This window comes from Muscardinus avellanarius, assembly GCF_963383645.1.
Source record: "Muscardinus avellanarius genome assembly, chromosome: 4".
Lineage (NCBI taxonomy): Eukaryota > Metazoa > Chordata > Mammalia > Rodentia > Gliridae > Muscardinus > Muscardinus avellanarius.
In genome coordinates, this window is record NC_137789.1 from 90247353 (window position 1) to 90268362 (window position 21010).

At 40.4% G+C, this 21010-nt stretch overlaps 1 protein-coding gene across 2 annotated transcripts in view; it reads left to right on the forward strand.

Moving 5' to 3' along the window:
• VCL (vinculin) overlaps nt 1-21010 on the forward strand; it is a gene marked incomplete at both ends in the record, with an annotated part of 143710 nt that overhangs the window by 26074 nt on the left and 96626 nt on the right. For both annotated transcript variants that reach the window (XM_080694392.1, XM_080694393.1), the window contains one exon: nt 16028-16098. In XM_080694392.1, the coding sequence (XP_080550518.1) occupies nt 16028-16098 (71 nt within the window). The remainder of the gene's footprint in view (nt 1-16027; nt 16099-21010) is intronic.

Sequence of the window (21010 nt, forward strand, 5' to 3'; positions counted from 1 at the left end):
TATCAGCCTTCTGGTTAACTTTTTAAAAGCCACTTGAAGCCAGGTTGACTCAGTTGCTCTTTCCTAAGTGACTCGCAGTTAAGGAGCTGAGATCTAGTGAGCCTAACTACTGATCTTGGCTGTGGAAACCTTCTGGCTTTGGGAAGAAAAACCAGGACAGTTGCACAGCAGTTGTTGAGATTGTACCCTGATCCTGTATCTTTTTTGCCTGATGTGAACTTGAAGCTTTCTGTCCTTCATGCCATCTAATAGCTCCATAGAATTACAGGATCCTGTAAAACAACAGAAGAAAAATGGACATCACTGAATCTAACTCCCTCATTTAAAAAGACATAGTAGCTGGGCGTGGTGGCCACATGCTTGTAATCCCCGGGGTTGGGAGGCGGAGACAGGAGGATCATGCAGGTTCAAAGCCAGCTGTGCTGGCTTAGGAGACCCTGTTTCCAAAAATAAAATAGGTCTGGGAGTGTAGCCCGGAGGAGAAGGGCTGGGGGTGGGGGGGAGACATAGTAGGAAAAAAATATGGCTAGGGCAGCTCAGAAAAATAACATAAAATAGAGAGGTGAAAAGGTTGAAAAAGTCAGTCAATGAAATAATAAAGATAATTTACCAAAGCTGAGGAAAAACCTTAACATTCAAATTTAAAGAAAAAAAATATGTTATAAGTAGGATTTTTTTTTTTACTTGAGATGGAACCCAGGAACGTTCTACCTATGAGCTATACTCCCAGCCCTATTTTTTTTTTTTAATTTTGAAACAGGGTTTCACTAAATTGCAGCATATCTCACTAAGTTACTGAGGCTGACCGTGAACCTGTGATCCTCTTGTCTCAGTTTCCCAAGTATGAGGATTACAAGCATGTGCCACTATGCCTGGTTTATAAGTAGGATTAATAAATATTACCTATTTATGTACATCCTTCAAAATATACAATTTTTAAGAATATGGAAACATTCTAAAGCCTTTCAAAATAAACAGATTATAAAGAAATAGAATCTTAAATGTATACTATTTAGAATGTAGCCACCTTTAGAACTATACCTTTAAAAATAATTAAATAAACATTTAATTATAGAACAACAACAACAACAACAACAACAACAACAACAAAAGACATAGTAGAATGGGCAGCTTCATTTCAGGGTTAGGGAATGGGTTGGCTGAGGTGAACACCTTTAACTGGGCAAGTCAGTGAATCAACTTCCTGTGCCTCGACTTCTTATCTGTAAAATGGGATAGCAAGCAGTAGCTACTTTCTAAAGTTGTTATAGGGATTTAATGAGATAGTAACTGACAGCATGGAAGATGGTCATTTTAATACAGTTATATTAAAGTTTGACTTTAATATTAGAATATTGCAGTTTATAGTATATTAAAGAAATAATGAAAATGAGTTAGTTGTAGGAATTAGAATAAAGGAGTTAAGGAATATGTATGGGCAAGCCTGGCTGGGTGGTACAGGCCTGTGTAATCCAAGTACTTGGGAGGCTGAGACAAATGGATCGCAGGTTTGAGGTTAGTGTGTGGTGACTTGTTTAAGGCTTGTTTAAAAAAAAAAAATGTCCTGGAGGTGGAGCTCAGTGGTAAAATGCCTGTTTAATCCTCAGTGCCAAAACAACAAAGTATGGATAAGCATTCGACCTCCGAGCTACACCCCCTGCCCTATTTTTTATTCTTTGTTTCGAAACAGGGTCTCACTAAGTTGCAAAGGGCCTCACTAAAGTAGCTGAGGCTGTCGGCGAATCACGATCATCCGGTGTCAGCCTTCCGAATGCTGGGGTTACAAGCGCATGCCACCACGCCTGCGCGTTAGCTGCTGCTGCTTCTTCTTCTTCTTCTTCTTCTTCTTCTTCTTCTTCTTCTTCTTCTTCTTCTTCTTTTTTTTGGTGGTACTGGGGTTCCTGGAAGCCCTTCTACCTCCGGGCTACACTCCCAGACCTATTTTTACATTTTTTATTTGGAAACAGGGTCTCCTAAGCCAGCGCGCGCGGCTGGCTTCGAACCTGCGTGATCCTCCTGTCTCTGCCTCCCAAGCGCGCGGATTACAAGCGTGCGCCACCACGCCCAGCTTAGCTTCTTTTTAAATTGTATCATTTCGCTTATTTCCATGGGTGTTTATTTTCTGAATGTTGACTATGTGCCCATCACTGTATCATGGCTGTGAGGGAGAAAAGCATTCTCAGGCCCAGAGTCATAGATTCTCTAAGGAATTTCTTTTCTACTTTAGCATTTACTAAAGGTTACATTCAGATCATGCAATGATCTTTTCCTCCTCATTAGTGTTTATCAGTATGCAATGGTTACTTAGTTATAACTAGTGGGAATAATACTGAGTTCTCATTTAATTAATTTTTCTAATGCCTAAGAAAACAGGAAAGACTAAAGGAGATTAGAAATGAAGAGCATTACTTTTATTTCCCATAATTACTGCTTGATTTCCTGTCACTAAGCGCAGAGCTAAAAGTTGGAAGTTGGGGGGCCTCCATGTTATTTTATGTAACATTCAATTATGTATGTTTGAAATCAATGTAGAGGGCTGGGGATGTAGCTCAGTGATAGAGGTGTTGCTTAGCATGTGTGAGGCCCTGGCTTCATCTTAGTACTGCCAAACAACAATAAAAACCAACATGAAAATCACTTTGAATAGGATTTGATATAAGTTGAGTGTGGGAATATTGGTTACCAAATGTCTTGGTTGCAAGTTAGGAAGCATGCCTGAAAAGCACAGGAAATGGAGGCAAGAGCTTGGATTCAAATTTGAGTTATATAACTCTCTCAGGGGACTAACCTCTTATTTCTAAATAAACACCTCAAGCTGGGCCTGGGGTGCACACTTGTAATCCCAGTACTTGGAAGGCTGAGGCAGGAGGATCCGGGTTCACGGACAGCCTCAGCTACTTAGTGAGGCCCTTTGCAACTCAGTGAGACCCTGTTTCAAAATAAAGAATAAAAAATGGGGGTATAGCTCAGAAGTAGAATGCTCCTGGGCTCAACCCCCAGCACCACAAAAGTAAATAAGTAAATAAGTAACTAACTAACTAAATAAATAAATAATAAAATGAGTGCCGCGTTTGTAAAATGAAGAATGTGGATTGCCACATTCTTTTTCACTCTACAATTCTCACTCTGTGAAAAAGGAGGGACGTACCTTGTGCTTTTGAGGGAGCTGGGGAAAAGTGAACGGTGAAGAGATGTACTCTGTGCTCTTGACCTGTTTCCCTGTCAGTTTTGTTACGGTTTGAAATGGTGGGGTTCTTTTTCTTATTCAACTAAGGTTGGTTGAATAGAAAAATTAACGGGCAGCTCAGTGCAGCTTTAACAAATCTTTATTACAAAATTAGTAGGAAATGGGAACTTCCGGGAAGATGGCGACTGAGAAAAGCGGGGCTTAAGAGCCCCGCTAACAACCAATCTTCATTACCACAAAATCAGCGCCTTTCATAGCCAGAAAACACCATCACCAGAGAAACAAAAAAATCACCAGGCTCCAGAGAGAAAGCGGACTGAGAACAGAGCTCAGAGCCACAGAGGAGATACACCGGCCTCACGCCTGAGGACGCGGCAGCAGCGCCATACTACCGGCGGCAGCGGCGATTTCACCGGACGGCTACAGCAAGTCGAGGTGAGCCGCTGCGGAACAGCCAGGCGGGATTTCTCGGAGAAGGAACATCTAAAGCTCCCAGTGGCTGAGCTCAGTACACGCTGCAGGGATTCAGAGTGGAAATCAAAACCAAGAAAAAATACACCAGCCTCACGGCCGAGGGCGTGGCAGCGGCGCCATATTGCCACCGGCAGCAGCAGCAGCAGCGAATTCACGGAGTCCAGTACGGCTACATCTGCGTACTCAAGAACAGTGAGTCAAATTGCGGGCCACAGAGGAGAAATCCCAGTACTGTACTCTCTGGGACTTGACCCAGTGGGGGAGTGGCAGTGGCAGAGATATCACACCATAGGAGAACGTGCAACCTGGCACCCCCCACAGTCTAAAGCAGCCTCTATCGACTCTCTGGGTCGGAGACTCTGTGATACAACCCAGTAAAGGAGTAGTGGGGTCTGAGATACTACTGACTTGAGATCCAGAACACCTTAAGTGAAGTCATAGTGACCCAAGGGAAGAACCCAGAGAAGGCACAAACTTCCAAAATCATGGGAAAGAGGAATAATACTAGAGCAATGAATGCCCACAACCCCACAACATCAGAACCCGATAAAACTGAAAATCAGAGATTTCTAGAAGATCAAATCAGGAAAATAACTGTAGAAATAATAGAGGTGCTTCGAAAAGAACTCAGAGAGAGCCAAAAAGAGACAAAGGATGCAATTAATGAAATAAAGGCCTCAATTCAAAGCACAAACAACCGATTAGACCACATGGAGAACAGAATCTTGCTCTTAGAAGATGATCATTCCAAAAATGAACGCATGGTTTCTAATCTAGAAAAAAATATCCGACAGCAGGAATCTGATATTGAAGAAATATGGGCCCATTTTAAGAGAGCTAACCTAAGAATAATTGGAATAGAGGAGGGAAAAGAAAGTGAAACCAAAGGGATCAACAATCTCTTCAAGGAAGTAATAGCAGAAAATTTTCCAAACATAGAGCAAGAGGTTGATACACAGGTCCAGGAAACTTATAGAACTCCCTTTAGACAGGATCGGAGAAGAGGATCCCCACGCCCGATAATTGTCAAAATGACCAATGTGGAAGCCAGGCAGAGAATCTTAAAGGCAACAAAAACAAAGGGCCAAGTGACATTCAGAGGCAAACCAATTAGAATCACTCCAGACTTCCCAAACCAAGTCATGAGAGCCAGAAGGGCTTGGAGTAACATATTCCAAACTCTGATAGAAAACAACTTCCAGCCAAAAATTGCCTACCCAGCAAAACTTTCTATCAAATTAGATGGAGAAATAAGAAGCTTCCATGACAAACAGAAACTGAAGGAATTTATGTCTTCAAAACCAGCACTAGAGAAAATACTCAAAGAGATTAACTACAAAGAAGAAATAGGTAACACACACCAGAACCAGAGAAACAAGATTTTCCATCCAAAAGACAACTAAGATTGGTTATCTGTGGAGATTCATTATTTATGTTAGTCTTTTACCTATCTCTAAATTATATTGTTTGCCTTTATTGTTAATTTTTAGGATTTCTAGTTGGAATATTAATATACCTTCAGATATAGCATTTGGAAATATTTTATCCCATTCTATTAGTAACTTTTAACTCTGTTTACATTGTCTTTGGATATACAATATATTTTTTTTTATTTTTTAGGGAGTTTGTATACTCTTCTGTTGCCTGTGCCATTGAAATCATATCCAAGAAATCACTGCCAATTTCAATGTTGTGAGGTTTTATGACCTAGATTTTCTCCTAAAAGTTTATAGTCTTAAGATTTATATTTAGGTTTTTTATCTATTTTGAGTTAATATTTGTATATGGGATTAGGTAAGGGTCCAATTTTATTCTTTTCCATGTAATTATTATTTTTCAACAATATTTAGTTAAAAGATTATTTTTTCCACCACCAAATGTTTGTGGAAATCTTGTCAAAAATAACTTGACAATATAGGGAAGAGTTTAGCTCTAGGCTTGTATTTAACTCCAATGGTTTATATATCTGCCTTTAGAACAGTACTACACTGTTTCAATTATTGTAGCTTTATATGGTTTGAAATCAGAAAATCTATATCTTCTAGCTTTGTTCTTTTTCAAGATCGTTGTGGGTATCTAGAGTCCATATTCCATATTAGGATAGATTTTTTTCCCTGAAAAATAAATATATAAATATATGATAGTTTCACCTAAAAAAAAAAATAGAAAAAAATATTCTTTGGTAAGAAAGAAAGTGAAAAGAAATATTGAAATGTTATCTTTAAGTCATCAAAAGCTTGGTATCAGACAAATGAATCTGTTATGTGAGATTATCATTTTTAAGTTTGGATAAATTGCTATAATACTAGATGTCAACCACTAAGCCAAGCATGGGAGGGAGGGATGGGGAGAAAATGGGGTGGGGATCGGGTGGGGGCCGACTGGGTGATGTGTGCATGTATGTCTACAAAAGTTTGTATCCCACTATGATGTATGAATACAGTGCACCAATAAAAAATTAAAAAAAAAAGAAAAGAAAAAAAAATTAGTAGGAAATGGATCAGTAGGAAATAGAGAAGAGAAAAAGCAGCATGCTGACCCGCATGCTGGGGAGCCCGAAAATGGAACTCCCTCCCCTTTTGGGGACCCCAACCCTCAAATAGATTTTGTATTGGTATATTTCTCATCAGCGTTACCAAGGCAATGGGCTAGTTACTTATTCCTTAGCCAGGTGGTGCCTCTTTGTCTCTGGACAGCGCACTTCCTAAGTGCAAGGGTCAAGAATCTACCTGGCCCTCAGGTCTATTGTATTGGGCAGTATTGGTTGCTCATCAACTAGGGTGCTTTGAAGCCGCACACAAAGTTTACCTTTCCTATACCCAAACTGGATCACAAAGGAGAGGAGGTAAACAGAGGCACTGGTTGCCTCTCTTGTAATTTTAGGGCTAGTGGCTTCAGTTGACTCTAAGGCCTTTACTATAGGTTAATGATTAGAATGAAGGGCAAAGACAGAGAGGAACCTTCATTGTAATAGCTGCAGCCCCCTCCCTGTCTGAGTGCTTACGCAGCACCTAAGCTCTGACTAGATTTTACACTTTGGAAATTATCATAGCTATTTTCCAATAACAGCACATTAATACATTTCGATGCCTCTTCCCAATACTGGTACAAGTTTGTTGTCTCTCCAGAAGGCAAGTAATGTTAAATGGTTGTAAAGTCTGTGGAAGATTCTTGAGTTGAGGAGAATGAAGTACTTTGCACATTGGGAGCCTATTCGCAGTACCTTCCAAAATAGTGATCTGGAGAGCAAGTCTGCTGTGCTAGCATTTATATTGCTTTAATTGATATATTCAGTTTCAATGTTCAGTTAGAATAAACAGCTGCTGCCAAGGCAGCTTAACTTTAACCTTATCCGAGGGAACTTTCTGGCATCAAAAGTGCTGCTTGACCTTAGAACTTGCCGTTGATGCGGGTCATCTGTTGTATGAGCCGTCGGATTGTGTCCTCGTTGATGCACATACAAATTAATATTTTGGAATTAGTAAAAAAAAAAATCAAATTTTCAGGAAACCGGTGGTTTACTCGTTACTTTAAAAATTGTAATTTACCAAGAATCCATTGCTACAAACCTAACAGTGTCCTTTGCTTAAAGCCATCAAATAGCTTTCCATTGCTTAGAGAATAAGGTAAGGGCTAAGCCCACTGCATTGTAAGCAAGGCCTATGAATGGCCTCTTTCTGCTTCTCCAGCTTCCCATCTCTCCACATCTCTCCCCTACCCAGTACTCAGTGTTCCTGCCATGTGGACCTGTGTCCTTAAACTGGCTGTGGTTTTACATATTTTTTCCCACTAACTGGAAAGCCCTCTTTTTTTTTTTTTTTTTTTTTTTGTAGTACTGGGGATTGAACTCAGGGAAACAGGGTCTTACTAAGTTGTGGAGGGCCTCACTAAGCAGCTGAGGCTGGCTGTGAACCTGTGATCCTCCTGTCTCAGCCTCCCACGTACTGGGATTACAAGCATGTGCCACCACACTTGGCTAAGCCCTCCTTTTTATCTTAAATCTCATTATTCCTGGGGGATTTTCATTCAGCCTTCCTCTTTTACCTCACTGATACAGAGCTGAAACTTGAGTGTAGCTTACTAGATCATGCATTAAAATTATTTGTGGAGCATTTATCTTGTTTATAAAAGGCAAGGACTGTCTTGGACATTTGTATCCCTGTACCACAGTGCCTATTATATATGAAATACTTAGTATAGTGTGTGCGTGTGTGTGTGTGTGTGTGTGTGTGTGTGTGTGTGTGTGTGTGTGTGACTAGAGAATGAATCCAGGATTATTCTACCTCTGAGCTATACCCTAGCCCTTTTTACTTTTTTTTTTTTTTTTTTTTTGGTGTTACTGGGGGTGGAACCCAGAGGCTTTCTACTTTTGGGCTATACTCCCAGACCTATTTTATACTTTATTTGGAAACAGGCTCACACTAAGTTGCTGAGAGCCTCACTAAGTAGCTGAGGCTGGCTTTGAACCTGTGCCATCCTCCTATCTCAGCCTCCCAAGTGCTGGGATTACAAGTGTGTGCCACAACGCCTGGCATCCTTTTTTACTTTTTTTTTTTTTTTTTGGTGGTACGGGGGTTCCTGGAAGCCCTTCTACCTCCGGGCTATACTCCCAGACCTATTTTATACTTTTTTTTTTTTAAATTTGGAAACAGGGTCTCTTAAGCCAGCGTGGCTGGCTTCAAACCTGCGCAATCCTCCTCTCTCCGCCTCCTGAGCACGGGGATTACAAGTGTGCGGCTTACATTTTTTTTTTTTTTTTTAAAGAGTCTTGCTAGATTGCTAAGAGTCTTGCTACTTGCTGAGACTGCCTTTCAACTTGCAATCCTCCTGTCTCAGCCTCTCAGGTACTGGGATTATAGGCATGTACCACCATGCCTCGGTCTCAGTAAATATTTGATGAAACAAATGACTGAGTTGGAAATCAGAGTGGATTAGGGAGCCATAGAGGATTATGACCTCTTAAATACCTGACTGTGGCTGGCCATCTGTGAATGATATACAAAAGAATATCATCAAATCTGTGGATGGATCGCAAATCCATTACTATTATAGGAGACAAGGCTGATGGTAGATCACATACACTGTTCTCTTGGAGTGTCCTGGGCCCCTCACTGGACACAGCTGCATGTCTGTTCAGTGGAATGGATCGATCAGCCTAACATGTATGCCATAAGACATTGATTTGAGGCTAAATAAGTGCAGCAAATAGGCACACATTCCCGTGCCTAGTCACAATTGATTGGGCACAGCTAATCAGCCTCTCTATTGTCACATTGTAAAGGCTTACATGTTCATCATATATATTCTCTTACCTAAGTACGTGAAGAACCTTTCTTCTAATACCTTAAGAAATCTCTCTGCCACATTTTAATGTAATGTCTTATACCACTTACACTGCAAATTGGTAACACAAGTTCTTCCTCCTGCTGTGTTTTGTCTTAGTGTTTCCTTAAATTTAGTCTAGCCAAGGGAGACATCTACATTAACATATTTTTTTTTTAGTCTAGGTACTGACTTGAATCAGCTGAACTTTTTTTTTATTCTGGAAAGAAATCAAATCTCTGAACCAAATTGAGTAGATTCTGATGAAAGGAGAAATAATAACAACAGCAGAAGACAAAAGTTCCCTTATGTAGAGTTTTGAAGTAAAGTCATATTGAACAAAAGATATTTAAATTAACTACTGAACAAAGTAAGAGCTCTCCAAAAGAAAAAAGGCTTCCTGCCAAGTCCCCTGAAAATGCCCCAGGCCTCTTTCTCATTTTCTACCATTATTTTAGTTTATATGTTTAAAATGGTTTCTTTCTTTTCTTTCTTTCTTTTCTTTCTTTTTTTTTTCCAGTACTGGGGATGAAACCCAGGGGCATTCTGTCTCCAAGGCACACTCCTAGCCCGCCCCTCCCTCCCTCCCTCCCTCCCTTCCTTCCTTCCTTCCTTCCTTCCTTCCTTCCTTCCTTCCTTCCTTCCTTCCTATTTTTTGTGGTACTGGGGCATTCTACCTCCACGTCACACCCCCAGCCCTATTTTTTATTTTGAAACAGGGTCTTACTGAGTTGTAAAGGGTCCTCACTAAGTAGCTGAGGCTGTCCACAAACTATGATCCTCCTGTCTCAACCTCCCAGATGTTGGGATCACAAGTGTGCATTACCACGCCCGGCTCATATTCTTTATTTTGAAACAGGGTCTCACTAAGTTGCGGAAAGCCTCACTAAGTAGTTGAGGCTGTGGTCAAACTGCAAGCCTCTTATCTAAGCCTCCCAAGTACTGGTATTTCAAACAATCACCACCTTGTGGGCTTCTAAAATGTTTATTTCTTATCTCATTCTTTCTGTACCACCTAGTGGACACATAGTTGGCACTTAGCATTTGTTTGTTAGATTGTATAGAGTCAGATATAAAGATTTAAAGTCTGTTCTCTGGAGAAAAAAGTATCAGAGAAATAGTTTTAGCATTAAATAGAAACAATTCATCTGAATCCCTCTCAGAGGTGGAACAAAAATATCACTACAAGTGATAGCATGTATTCATCATAAATTTACGTTTATTCTGGCTTGGGGCAGTGGTGCACACTTGTAATCTCAGTACTTGGGAGGCTGAGACAGGAGGATTGTAGGTTCAAGGCCAGCCTCAGCTCTCAGCAACTTAGTGAGACACTGTTTTAAAATAAAGAATACAAAATTAGGGCATAGCTCTGAGGTAGAATACCTCTGGGTTTAATCCTTGGTACTGTAAAACAATGCAACATAAAAAAAATTATTCTGAAAGGATGGTGATGATGATTATTATTTGTGGTACTAGGGCTAGAACCCAGGAGCATTCTGCCTCTGAGCTATACCTGGACCCCCCCCCCCACCTTTTTTTTTTTCTTGTGGTACTGGGGATTGAACCTCTACTTCTAGGCTGTACTTCCAAACCTGTTTTGTATTTTATTTGGAAACAGGGACTCACTAAGTTGCTGAGAGCCTCACTAAGTAGCAGAGGCTGGCTTCAAACCTACACAATCCTCCTGTCTCAGCCTCCCAAGTACTGGGATTACAAGCATGTGCCACCACGCCTGGCTTGGAGCCCCTTTTTTCTTTTATTTTGAAACAGGGTTGCACCAGGTTTTGGAGCACCTAAGTTGCTAAGGCTGACCGCTAACTAACCTGTGATCCTCTTGTCTCAGCCTCCCAAGTATTGGAATAACAGGTGTTTGTCACCATGTCTGCTAAAAAGATTATTCTTAAGGCACATTTGTTTTTCTTTTTCTCTGTAACTTTTACCTTTTAATTTATAGGTATCGTTTTCAGAGGGAATAAGATTTCTTTTTCTTTTTTCTTTTTCTTTTTTTTCTTTTCTTTTCTTTTCTTTTTTTTTTCTTTTCTTTCTTTCTTTCTTTTTTTTTTTTTTGCGGGTCTGGAGATGGAACCCAGGGGCATTCGACCTCTGAGCTACACCCCCTGCCCAATTTTTTATTCTTTATTTTGAAACAGGGTTTCACTTGAGTTGCAAAGGCCCTCACTAAGTAGCTGAAGTTGTCAGTGAACCGCGATCCTCTGGTCTCAGCCTCCCAAATGCTGGGATTACAAGTGTGTGCCACCACGCACAACATAAAATTTCTTGTAAAGCTGGGCGTGGTGGCACACACTTGTAATCCCCGTGCTTGGGAGGCTGAGACAGGAGGAGCACACAGGTTCAAAGCCAGCCTCAGCTACTTAGTGAGGCTCTCAGCAACTTAGTGAGACCCTGTTTCCAAATAAAATAGAAAATAGGTCTGGGAGTATAGCCCGGAGGTAGAAAGCCTCTGGGTTCCACCCCCAGTACCACCAAAAAAAAAAAAAAAATTTTTTTTTTTCTTTTAAAGATACAAACTTCAAGCAGGGCGTGGTGGCGCACGCTTGTAATCCCCGCGCTTGGGAGGCAAAGACAGGAGGATCGCGCAGGTTCGAAGCCAGCTGTGCTGGTTTAAGAGACCCTGTTTCCAAATAAAAAATATATATATAAAAAAATGGGTCTGGGAGTGTAGCCCAGAGGTAGAAGGGCATTCAGGAACCCCAGTATCACCAAAAAAAAAAAAAAAAAAAAAAAATACAAACTTCAGATATTGAGTTTAGTTGAGTCTCATAATCATAAAATATACAGGAAATGAGAGATTTTAAATTTTATTTTATTTTGTTTTGTGGTACTGGGGACCAGAAGAACCTAGGGCCTTGTACAATGTTCTATCACTGAGCTACATCCCTGGGCCCCCATATTAATCATTTTATATGTTGCTTTGTTTCAAAATGAATTTTAGGTAGTAAATGAGAACTTATGGTAGGAAAGATAAATTTAAAGGTATATTGCCCTTATTACAGAGTGAAAAGAGAATGTGGCCAACCTACAATAGATAAGTAAGGAGACAACTAGAGAGGCCATGTAGTGGTTCTAGAAGTATGTGAGTAATCACATGATGTGTCTGAGACCATATTGCTATTATTAGCTAAATTGGAACAAGAAACTAAGGTACTAGATTCCAACATGTATGAACATTTGGCTTAACAGGGCAAGTGTTTTTGACAACCTGGTGCTGTAAAAGTTTGAGAAACATTAGTTAATATTTATTACTGATCTTTTGTTTGCCAAGGTGTAGCCACTGTTGAGACTCATACATTTCACCATACAAAGTCGACCTCTAGGAATAATGTCTTCCCACAAGCCGTGCGGATTCCTGCCAGTTAATACACAGAACATTTGTAATTAATCCCTTTCTTGTTCTATTGTGTTTTTATTTGTTAAACATTGGTGCTATAGGAACTTTCTGTTTTGGTGATGTAGGGATAGAGGAGGAAAGTGTACTTCCTTCATCTCCTGGTTGATGTCTTTGGTTTTTCTAGACAGGCTTTACCAGTTCATAAATTAGGAGAGGCCTTTCTGGTCCTGTGTCTCTTCAGAAACTGGCTTTCTTCAGTGATAGAACACTGGCAAGATCTAGAGCAGAGAATGACAACCCTTCTGTAAATGGGCAGGTCAAGGAAACACAATCCTCTCTGCTCTGCCTTCCTGTAGCAGACAAAGCCCTTCCCAGGCACACCCACACACTGAGTTTCCTCTCTGGCCTCATTTCTTTTGCTGAAGCAGCTCTAGCCTGTCTTGTCCAGTCAATTATGTATCAAACACAACTGGCTGAGCCCTTGTCTTTGCTGGGCTTTTTTTTTTTTTTTTTTTTTTTTTTTTTTTTTTTTTGGTACTGGGGATTGAACCCAGGGGCATTCTACCTCCGAGCTACATCCACAGCTCTATTTTTTAATTCTTTATTTTGAAACAGGGCATGAACTGTGATCCTCCTTTCTAAGACTCCCAAATGCTGGGATTACAAATGTGAGCCACCATGCCTGGCTTTTTGCTGGTCTTTTCTAATTGGGCTGTCTGATCTTTTTCTTCTTCACCTGGCAACTTTAATCTTTCCAGGCCTTACTCCTTTCTTCCTTTTTTTTTTCCGGGTCTGGGGATAGAACTCAGGGGCATTCAGTCTCCGAGGTATACCCCTGCCGTGTTTTTTATTCTTTATTTTGAAACTGGATCTCACTGAGTTGCAGAGGGCCTCACTAAGTAGCTGAGGCTGTCCCCAAACTTTAATCCTCCTGTCTCAGCCTCCCAAATGCTGGGATTACAAGCGTGGGCCACCACGCCCAGCTTCTATTTTTATTCTTTATTTTGAAACAGGGTCTTTCACTGAGTTGTAGAAGGCCTCGCTAAGTAGTTGAGGCTGTCCCCAAACTTTGATCCTCCTGTCTCAGCCTCCTAAATGCTGGGATTACAAGCATGCACACCACGCCCAGCTCAGCCTTACTCCTTTCTTTTGTGAAGAGACCGTATAAAAAGGCACAAAAGAAGGTTCATCTAGTAACTGAAGAATAAATTAGAGAGTCTATCCTTCTAGGCCTTTTTTTTTTTTCTCCTTTTAATATATGGGTCTGGGGATGGAACCCAGGGGCATTCCACCTCTGAACTACACGCCCAGTCCTATTTTTTTACTCTTTATTTTGAAACGGGGTCTCACTGAGTCGCAAAGGGCCTCACTAAGTAGCTGAGGCTGTCCGCGAACCATGATTCTCCTGTCTCAGCCTCTCAAACGCTGGGATAACAAGTGTGCGCCACCATGCCCCGCTAGGCCTTTTATATTTAGTATGAACCAATGACTTTATAGCTGAACTTTATCTTTCACTCTATGAAATTATGGCCCACGGCTTTTTGAATGCTTTGTTTCAACTGGAAAATACAGTACATCTGGAAATATTCTGTCATGTTTGATCTGAGAACCTGTAGAGAGAGAACCAGCTGTTGGTTTTAAAGGCTTTTATTATGTTACAGTCTATTATATACAAAAGTGTTGGCTGTTACACAGTAGTATGTATGTTGCTTTTTTTTGAACTATTAACTTCAGAGAAAAAAGTTGTATTCATTAATTTATACATGATTTGTATTCCCTAAGAATAGGTGTGTGTGTGTGTGTGTGTGTGTGTGTGTGTGTGTGTGTGTTTAGCTGATACTGTGCATTTGGGGTTTTTCTCACCCTATTTTTTTCTTTCCTTTTTCTTTTTTTTTTGGTACTGGGGGTGGAACCCAGGGCTCTTCTACCTTCAGGCTATACTCCCAGACCTCTTTTTATATTTTATTTGGAAACAGGGTCTCACTAAGTTGTTGTGAGCCTCACTAAGTAGCTGAGGCTGGCTTCGAACCTATGCGATCCTCCTGTCTCAGCCTCCCAAGCGCGGGGATTACAAACATGTGCAACCACGCCCAGCATCATTTTTTCTTTTTTTAAACTAATCAAAAGTTAAAGGGTTAAATAGAATTGAGATACTTTTTTTTTTTTTTTTTTTTTGGTGGTACTGGGGTTCCTGGAAGCCCTTCCACCTCCGGGCTTCACTCCCAGACCTATTTTATATTTTTTTGAAACAGGGTCTCTTAAGCCAGCACGGCTGGCTTCGAACCTGCGCGATCCTCCTGTCTCCGCCTCCCAAGCGCGGGGATTACAAGCATGCGCCACCACGCCCGGCGTGAATTGAGATACTTTATAACCTGGGATTTGAACATTTAATAGGTCCCTGTATTTAAATGTGGTTTATTTTACTTTTACTTTTATTTTTTGGCGGTACTAGGGTTTCTGGAAGCCCTTCTACCTCCGAGCCACACTCCCAGACCTATTTTTTATATTTTTATTTGGAAACAGGGTCTCTTAAGCCAGTGCGGCTGGCTTCGAACCTATGCGATCCTCCAGTCTCCCAAGTGTGGGGATTACAAGCGTACGCCACCACGCCCAACCTTACACTCATTATTTTTAATACTCCATGTATGATTCCCAATTATGTTATGGAAGCATATTATGGGAATTTTTTTTTCTTTTTTGGAGAGAGGAATACTGAACATTTTATTTCTGATCTACACCTTCAACTCATTTTATTTATTTATTTATTTATTTATTTATTTATTTATTTATTTATTTATTTTTGGTGGTACTGGGGGTAGAACCCTGGGGATTTTCTACTCTATTTTATACTTTTTTGGAAACAGGGTCTCACTAAGTTGCTGAGAGCCTCACTAAGTAGCCTCACAAGTTTGGCCTCAAACCTGTGTGATCATCTTGTCTCAGCCTCCCAAGCACAGGGATTACAAGTGTGTACAACCACACCTGGCTTTCATTTTATTTTGAAACAGGGTCTTGCTAAATTGTTGAGGCTGGCCTCTAACCAAGGGTACTTCTGCCTCAGCTTCCCAAACACTACAAGCATCCTCCTTTTTTTTTTTTTTTTTTTTTTTAGTGGTGCTGGGGATTAAACCCAGATACATTCTGCCTCTGAACAACAACCCCCCAGTCCTATTTTATTTTTTATTTTGAAACAGGATATTGCTAAATTGCTAAGAGTCTCACTGAGTGGCTGAGGCTGGTCTCAAAACTGCAATCCTCCTGTCTCAGCCTCCCAAATATTGGTATTACAGGCCTGCAACACCATGCCCAGCTGGGAGTTATCTAAATAATTTTTAAAAATCTAGAGAGCTGGACATGGTGGCACACACTTATAATCCCAGTACTTGAGAGGCTGAGACAGGAGGATCATGAAAGTTTGAAGCCAGCCTCAGCTTAGTGAGGCTCTCAGCAACCTAGTGAGACCCTGTTTCCAAATAAACTATAAAATAGGTCTGGAAGTGTAGCCCGGAGGTAGAAAGCCCCTGGGTTCTATCCCCAGTACCACACACACAAAAAAAAAAAATCAGAAAAAGAATTTTGAATCAGAACTTCAGTGATAGATTATGTCTTGAAGTGTTTGTTTCAAATATGCTGAAATAATAATTTGTAAAAGCCTGAGAATTTATATTTGAATTATGAATCTTTTCCCGTTGTAGGTTGGAAAAGAAACTGTTCAAACCACCGAGGATCAGATTTTGAAGAGAGATATGCCACCAGCATTTATTAAGTGAGTAATTAAAATATTTTGTTGCTAGGCAGACAAATTCTATTATTAGAAAGAAAAAATAACTGCTTCCAGGCATAACTTCTTTTTCAAATATAAAATTTATATTTACAAGCTGGGTGTGGTGGCACACACTTGTAATCCCAGCATTTGGGAGGCTATAGGAGGATCTCATTTCGTGGAGAGCCTCAGCTACTTAGTGAGGCCCTCTGCAACTCAGTAAGACCTTGTTTCAAAATAAAAAATAAAAATTTAGGCTGGGAGTGTAGCTCGGAGGCAGAATGCCCCGCTGGGTTCAATCTTCAGCATAAAAAAAAAAAAATTAACATTTTTCCTACTGTGTTGATTTTAGTTATTGGTACTAGGCACTTTAGTCAAACCTCTTTTCTGAAGTAAGTGCTGATGAAAGACAGCTCCTAAAAAGCTACCCAACCCCATGATATGAATAGGTACTTCAAAAGAGGAAATAGGAATGACCAATAAACATAAAGAAGTGCTCTATTTTAGTAGTTATTACAGAAGTACAAATTATTTTAATGCCCTAGTATTAAAAAGTATGATAATATCAGTTGTTAAAAGGATGTAGTACAAGGAACTGGAACTGTTTTATATTGCTGTTGGGAATGTAAGTTTGTACAGACACTTTGGAAAACACTTTGGCATTTATAAAGCAGAAGAGAGGCAATTCAGAGATTGAACCTAGGAGCATTCTACCTCTGAGCTACACTCCCAGACCAATTTTTTTTATTCTTTATTTTGAAACATGGTCTTGCTGAGTTGCAGAGGGCTTCACTAGATAGCTGAAGCTGGCTGTGAACTTGCAATCTTCCCGTCTTAGCCTCCCAAGTGCCATCATGCCCTCTCTCTAAAGAATTCTTTAGAGATACTTATGCACGTGCACACTAGCATCCATATACAAAAATATTTATATCAGCACTGTTCATGATCACTAAAATGACTCTTTTTGGAACTGGGGATTCTACTTCCAAGCTACAGCCCCAATCCTATTTTATATTCTTTGTTTTGAGTTTAAAGGGGGTCTATTTTTTTGTCTGTTTGGACTGGGAATCGAACCCAGGGCGGTGCACTTGCCAGGCAAGCACTTTGCCACTGAGCTACATCCCAGCCTATATTCTTTGTTTTGAAAAAGGGTCTCCCTAAGTTGTGGAGGGCCTCAGTAAGTAGCTGAGACCAGGCGTGGTGGTGCACACTTGTAATCCCAGCATTTGGGAGGCTAAGACAGAAGAATCGTGGTTCTCGGACAGCCTCAGCTACTTAGTGAGGCCCTTTGCAACTCAGTGAGACTCTGTTTCAAAATAAATAAAGAATAAAAAATAAGTCTGGGGGTATAGCTCAGAGGTAGAATATCCCTGGGTTTCATCCCCAGTATCGCCAAAAAAAAAAAAAAAAAGTAGCTGAGGCTAGCTGTGAACCTGAACCTGCAGTCCTCCTCTCTTAGCCTCCCAAGTACTGAAATTACAATTGTGTACCACTATAACTGGCTGGGCCTATTTATATTAGAATGGATTAAAACAATATAGTATAGTCATAAATTGAAAAATTACCAGTAATATAAAAGAATAAGGAGGCTGAGATGTAGCTCAGTGGTAGAGTACTTGCCTAGCTTGGGTAACACCCTGGGTAAACCATGAATGAATGAATGAATGAATGAATGAATGAATGAATGAGAGACAGGAGGTTAGCAGATTAGAGTTAGAATACTCCCGAGTTTAATCCCTAGAGCAACAAACAATCAAGAAATGAGAATTTTTTATTTTAATTTTAATTTTTTTTTTTTTTTTTGTGGTACTGGGGTTCCTGGAAGCCCTTCTACCTCCGGGCTACACTCCCAGACCTATTTTTACATTTTCATTTTTGGAAACAGGGTCTCCTAAGCCAGCGCGCGCGGCTGGCTTCGAACCTGCGCGATCCTCCTGTCTCCGCCTCCCAAGCGCGGGGATTACAAGTGTGCACCACCACGCCCGGCGTTTTTATTTTAATTTAAAAATCGTTTTTGGCACTGGGGATTGAACTCAGAGGCATTTTACCTCTGAGCTAAACCCCCATCCCAGTTTTATTTCTTATTTGGAAACAGGGTCTTACCAAGTTGCGGAGAGCCTCACTAAATTGTGGAGGCTGGCTTCGAACCTGCAATCCTCCTGTCTCAGCCTTCCAAGTACTAGGATTACAAGCGTGTGCCGCCACATCTGGCTCACTTTAATTTTTAAATTTATTTTATTTTATTTTTTGCAGTACTGGGGATGGAACCCAGGGGCATTCTACTTCCAAGCTACACCCCAGCCCTATTTTTTATTCTTTAATTTTGAAACACAGTCTCACTGAACTGTGAAGGGCCTCACTAAGTAGCTGAGGCTGTCCACGAACCACGACCCTCTGGTCTCTGCCTCCCAAGGTAAAAAGATAAAGATGAGTAAGAAAATAATGGTCACCCAAGTTAGGGTAATGGTATCTCTAGAAGGGAAAAGACATCTTCACTCAGGGAGAGGCACACAGGGCTCTCAGTGGTGATAATGTTCTATTTCTTGACTTCAGTGATGAGTTTTAGGGGTGGTTTTATAATTATATTTTATCTTCCTGTGTTTTATTATTTCCATTGAACAGATACAAACATTTTACAGATATTAGTGTCTTCGTTTTTATATGTTATATTGTGCATTGTAACTATATTTTATTCTGGGGTATAGAGTGATATAAACATACATGCACACAACTCTTGGAGTAATTTCCTCTGGGTCCCACCCCTCCCTCATGCCTTATTTCTAACTTGAGTGGATGCTTCTTTGGAACTGTTTCTTCATCCTCTTCTCCCCCTCCCCTTTCCCTCCCCTCCCCTTTCCCTCCCCTCCCCTTCTCTCCCCTCCTCCTCTCTCATTTCCCTCTCCCTCTCTTCTCCTCCTCCTTTTTCTTTTTGGTATTGGGGATTGAATCCAGAGGCATTTTACCTCTGATCTACACTCCTAGCTCTACTTTTTATTCTTTATTTTGAAACAGGGTCTCATTGAGTGGTAAAGGCCCTTGCTAAGTAGCTGAAGCTGTGCATGAGTCACGATCCTTGTGACTAAGAGATTATAGGCGTGTGCTACCATGCCCACCTGGAACTGATTTTAGTTCAGGTGTCAGGGTGTAAGGTATTGGAAGTATCTGTTTTTGGAGCTTCTGTTTTGTGCATATTTTTTGTTCTTGCTTTCATTGGACTTGATGACCATCAAGGTTTCTTCCAGCTCTAACCATATACCCTACTTTGTTTACCTGCCATTCCATCAGCATGGTAATATTAGAAGGAATATGCTGTCAGTTAAACACATGGTTAGACTTGCATTTCCCTACATTAAAATCTCTCCTCCAGCTTGAACCACGTTTTTCCTAACTCCCTAGAAGATAAAAAGCATGCATGATAAGACAGTGAGCAGGGAATGTCCCTATCAGATAGTTGGACTAGCTGATCTTAGAAAAAATATCTTTCATCCTTGGCATCCTAGTCTAGGAATGAAATAGGATTGGTATGTGGATTTTGTCAGGAAAGTCATTTCTACTCATTCTTTGAGATCTATCCTTGAATATGCTGTTTATTTTCATAGGCTTCTTTGGGAACTTAGACAAATTTAAAAGAAGTATGCCCTAGTTGTGATAAAATCTTCAAAAGAGTAGATAACCAACTATAAAACAAAACTATCACTGCTAATGGTAACTACAGCACCAACCACTTATTTCATTTGTTGTTGTTGTTGTTGTTATTGTTGTTGTTTGTGATATTGGGGATTGAACCCAGGGGCATTCTACCTCTGAGCTACACCCTCAGCCCTATTTTTTATTCTTTATTTTGAAACAGGGTCTCACTGAGTTGCAAAGGGCCTCACTAAGTAGTAGCTGAGGCTGTCTGTGAACTGTGATCCTCCTGTTTAAGCCTCCCAAATGCTGGGATGACAAGTGTGCGCCACCACGCCTGGCTTATTTTGGTTGGTTATTTGTTTGTTTGTTTGTTTGTTTGTTTATTTATTTATGTTTATTTATTTATTTATTTATTTATTGTGGTACTGGGGACGGAACTAGGGGCTTTCTGCCTCTGGGCTACACTCCCAGAACTATTTTATATCTTATTTGGAAGCAGGGTCTCACAAAGATGCTGAGAGCCTACGTAGCTGAGGCTGGCTTTGAACCTGCATGATCCTCCTGTCTCAGCCTCCCAAGTACTGGGATTGTAACCAAATAGTTCTAGCTGATGAGGAGAATTCTATCTAGCCCATAAATGTGGAAAGAATGACAGAATTAGAAAATCATCATTGTGTAGCTTTTCGTGAAACAGTTGGTTTAGGTAAGGACCATCGAGGGATGAAAGCAGAGGTTTAAACCTTTATTGCATCATGATGCAAAAAACCTGTTCTCCATGGGGAATCAAGGGAAAAAGTGTGTTAAAACCAAACTGAAAAATTTACTAAGTAGTTTATTATGAAAGTATATCATTTGATGTACCGCACTCTGAAATGTTACTTGAAAATAGCCTATGTACAAACAAAAATATGGCTTTCAAACAGATTTGGAGGCAAATAAATATTGTACAATTTTTTAAATTTATTTTTATTGGTGCATTGTAATCATACATCACATTGGAATACAAGACTTGAGAGGATATACAAGCAAGCACACATCATCCAATTAGCCCTCATCCAGTCCCCATCCCATTCCCTCCCCCTCCCTAGATCCCATGCTTGTTTGGTGATTAACTTTGATACATATGTTTATGTACCTCCTGCTTTTGAAAGAGGCTCCATCCTCCCCTATTCCATACCCTCTGATTGGTCACCTTAATTGCTTCACTATAGGGCCCTTTCTATAGCTCGACCACTTCCTGTTGCCCCTTTCCTCCTAGTTATTGCTGATTAGGGGAAGTATCTGG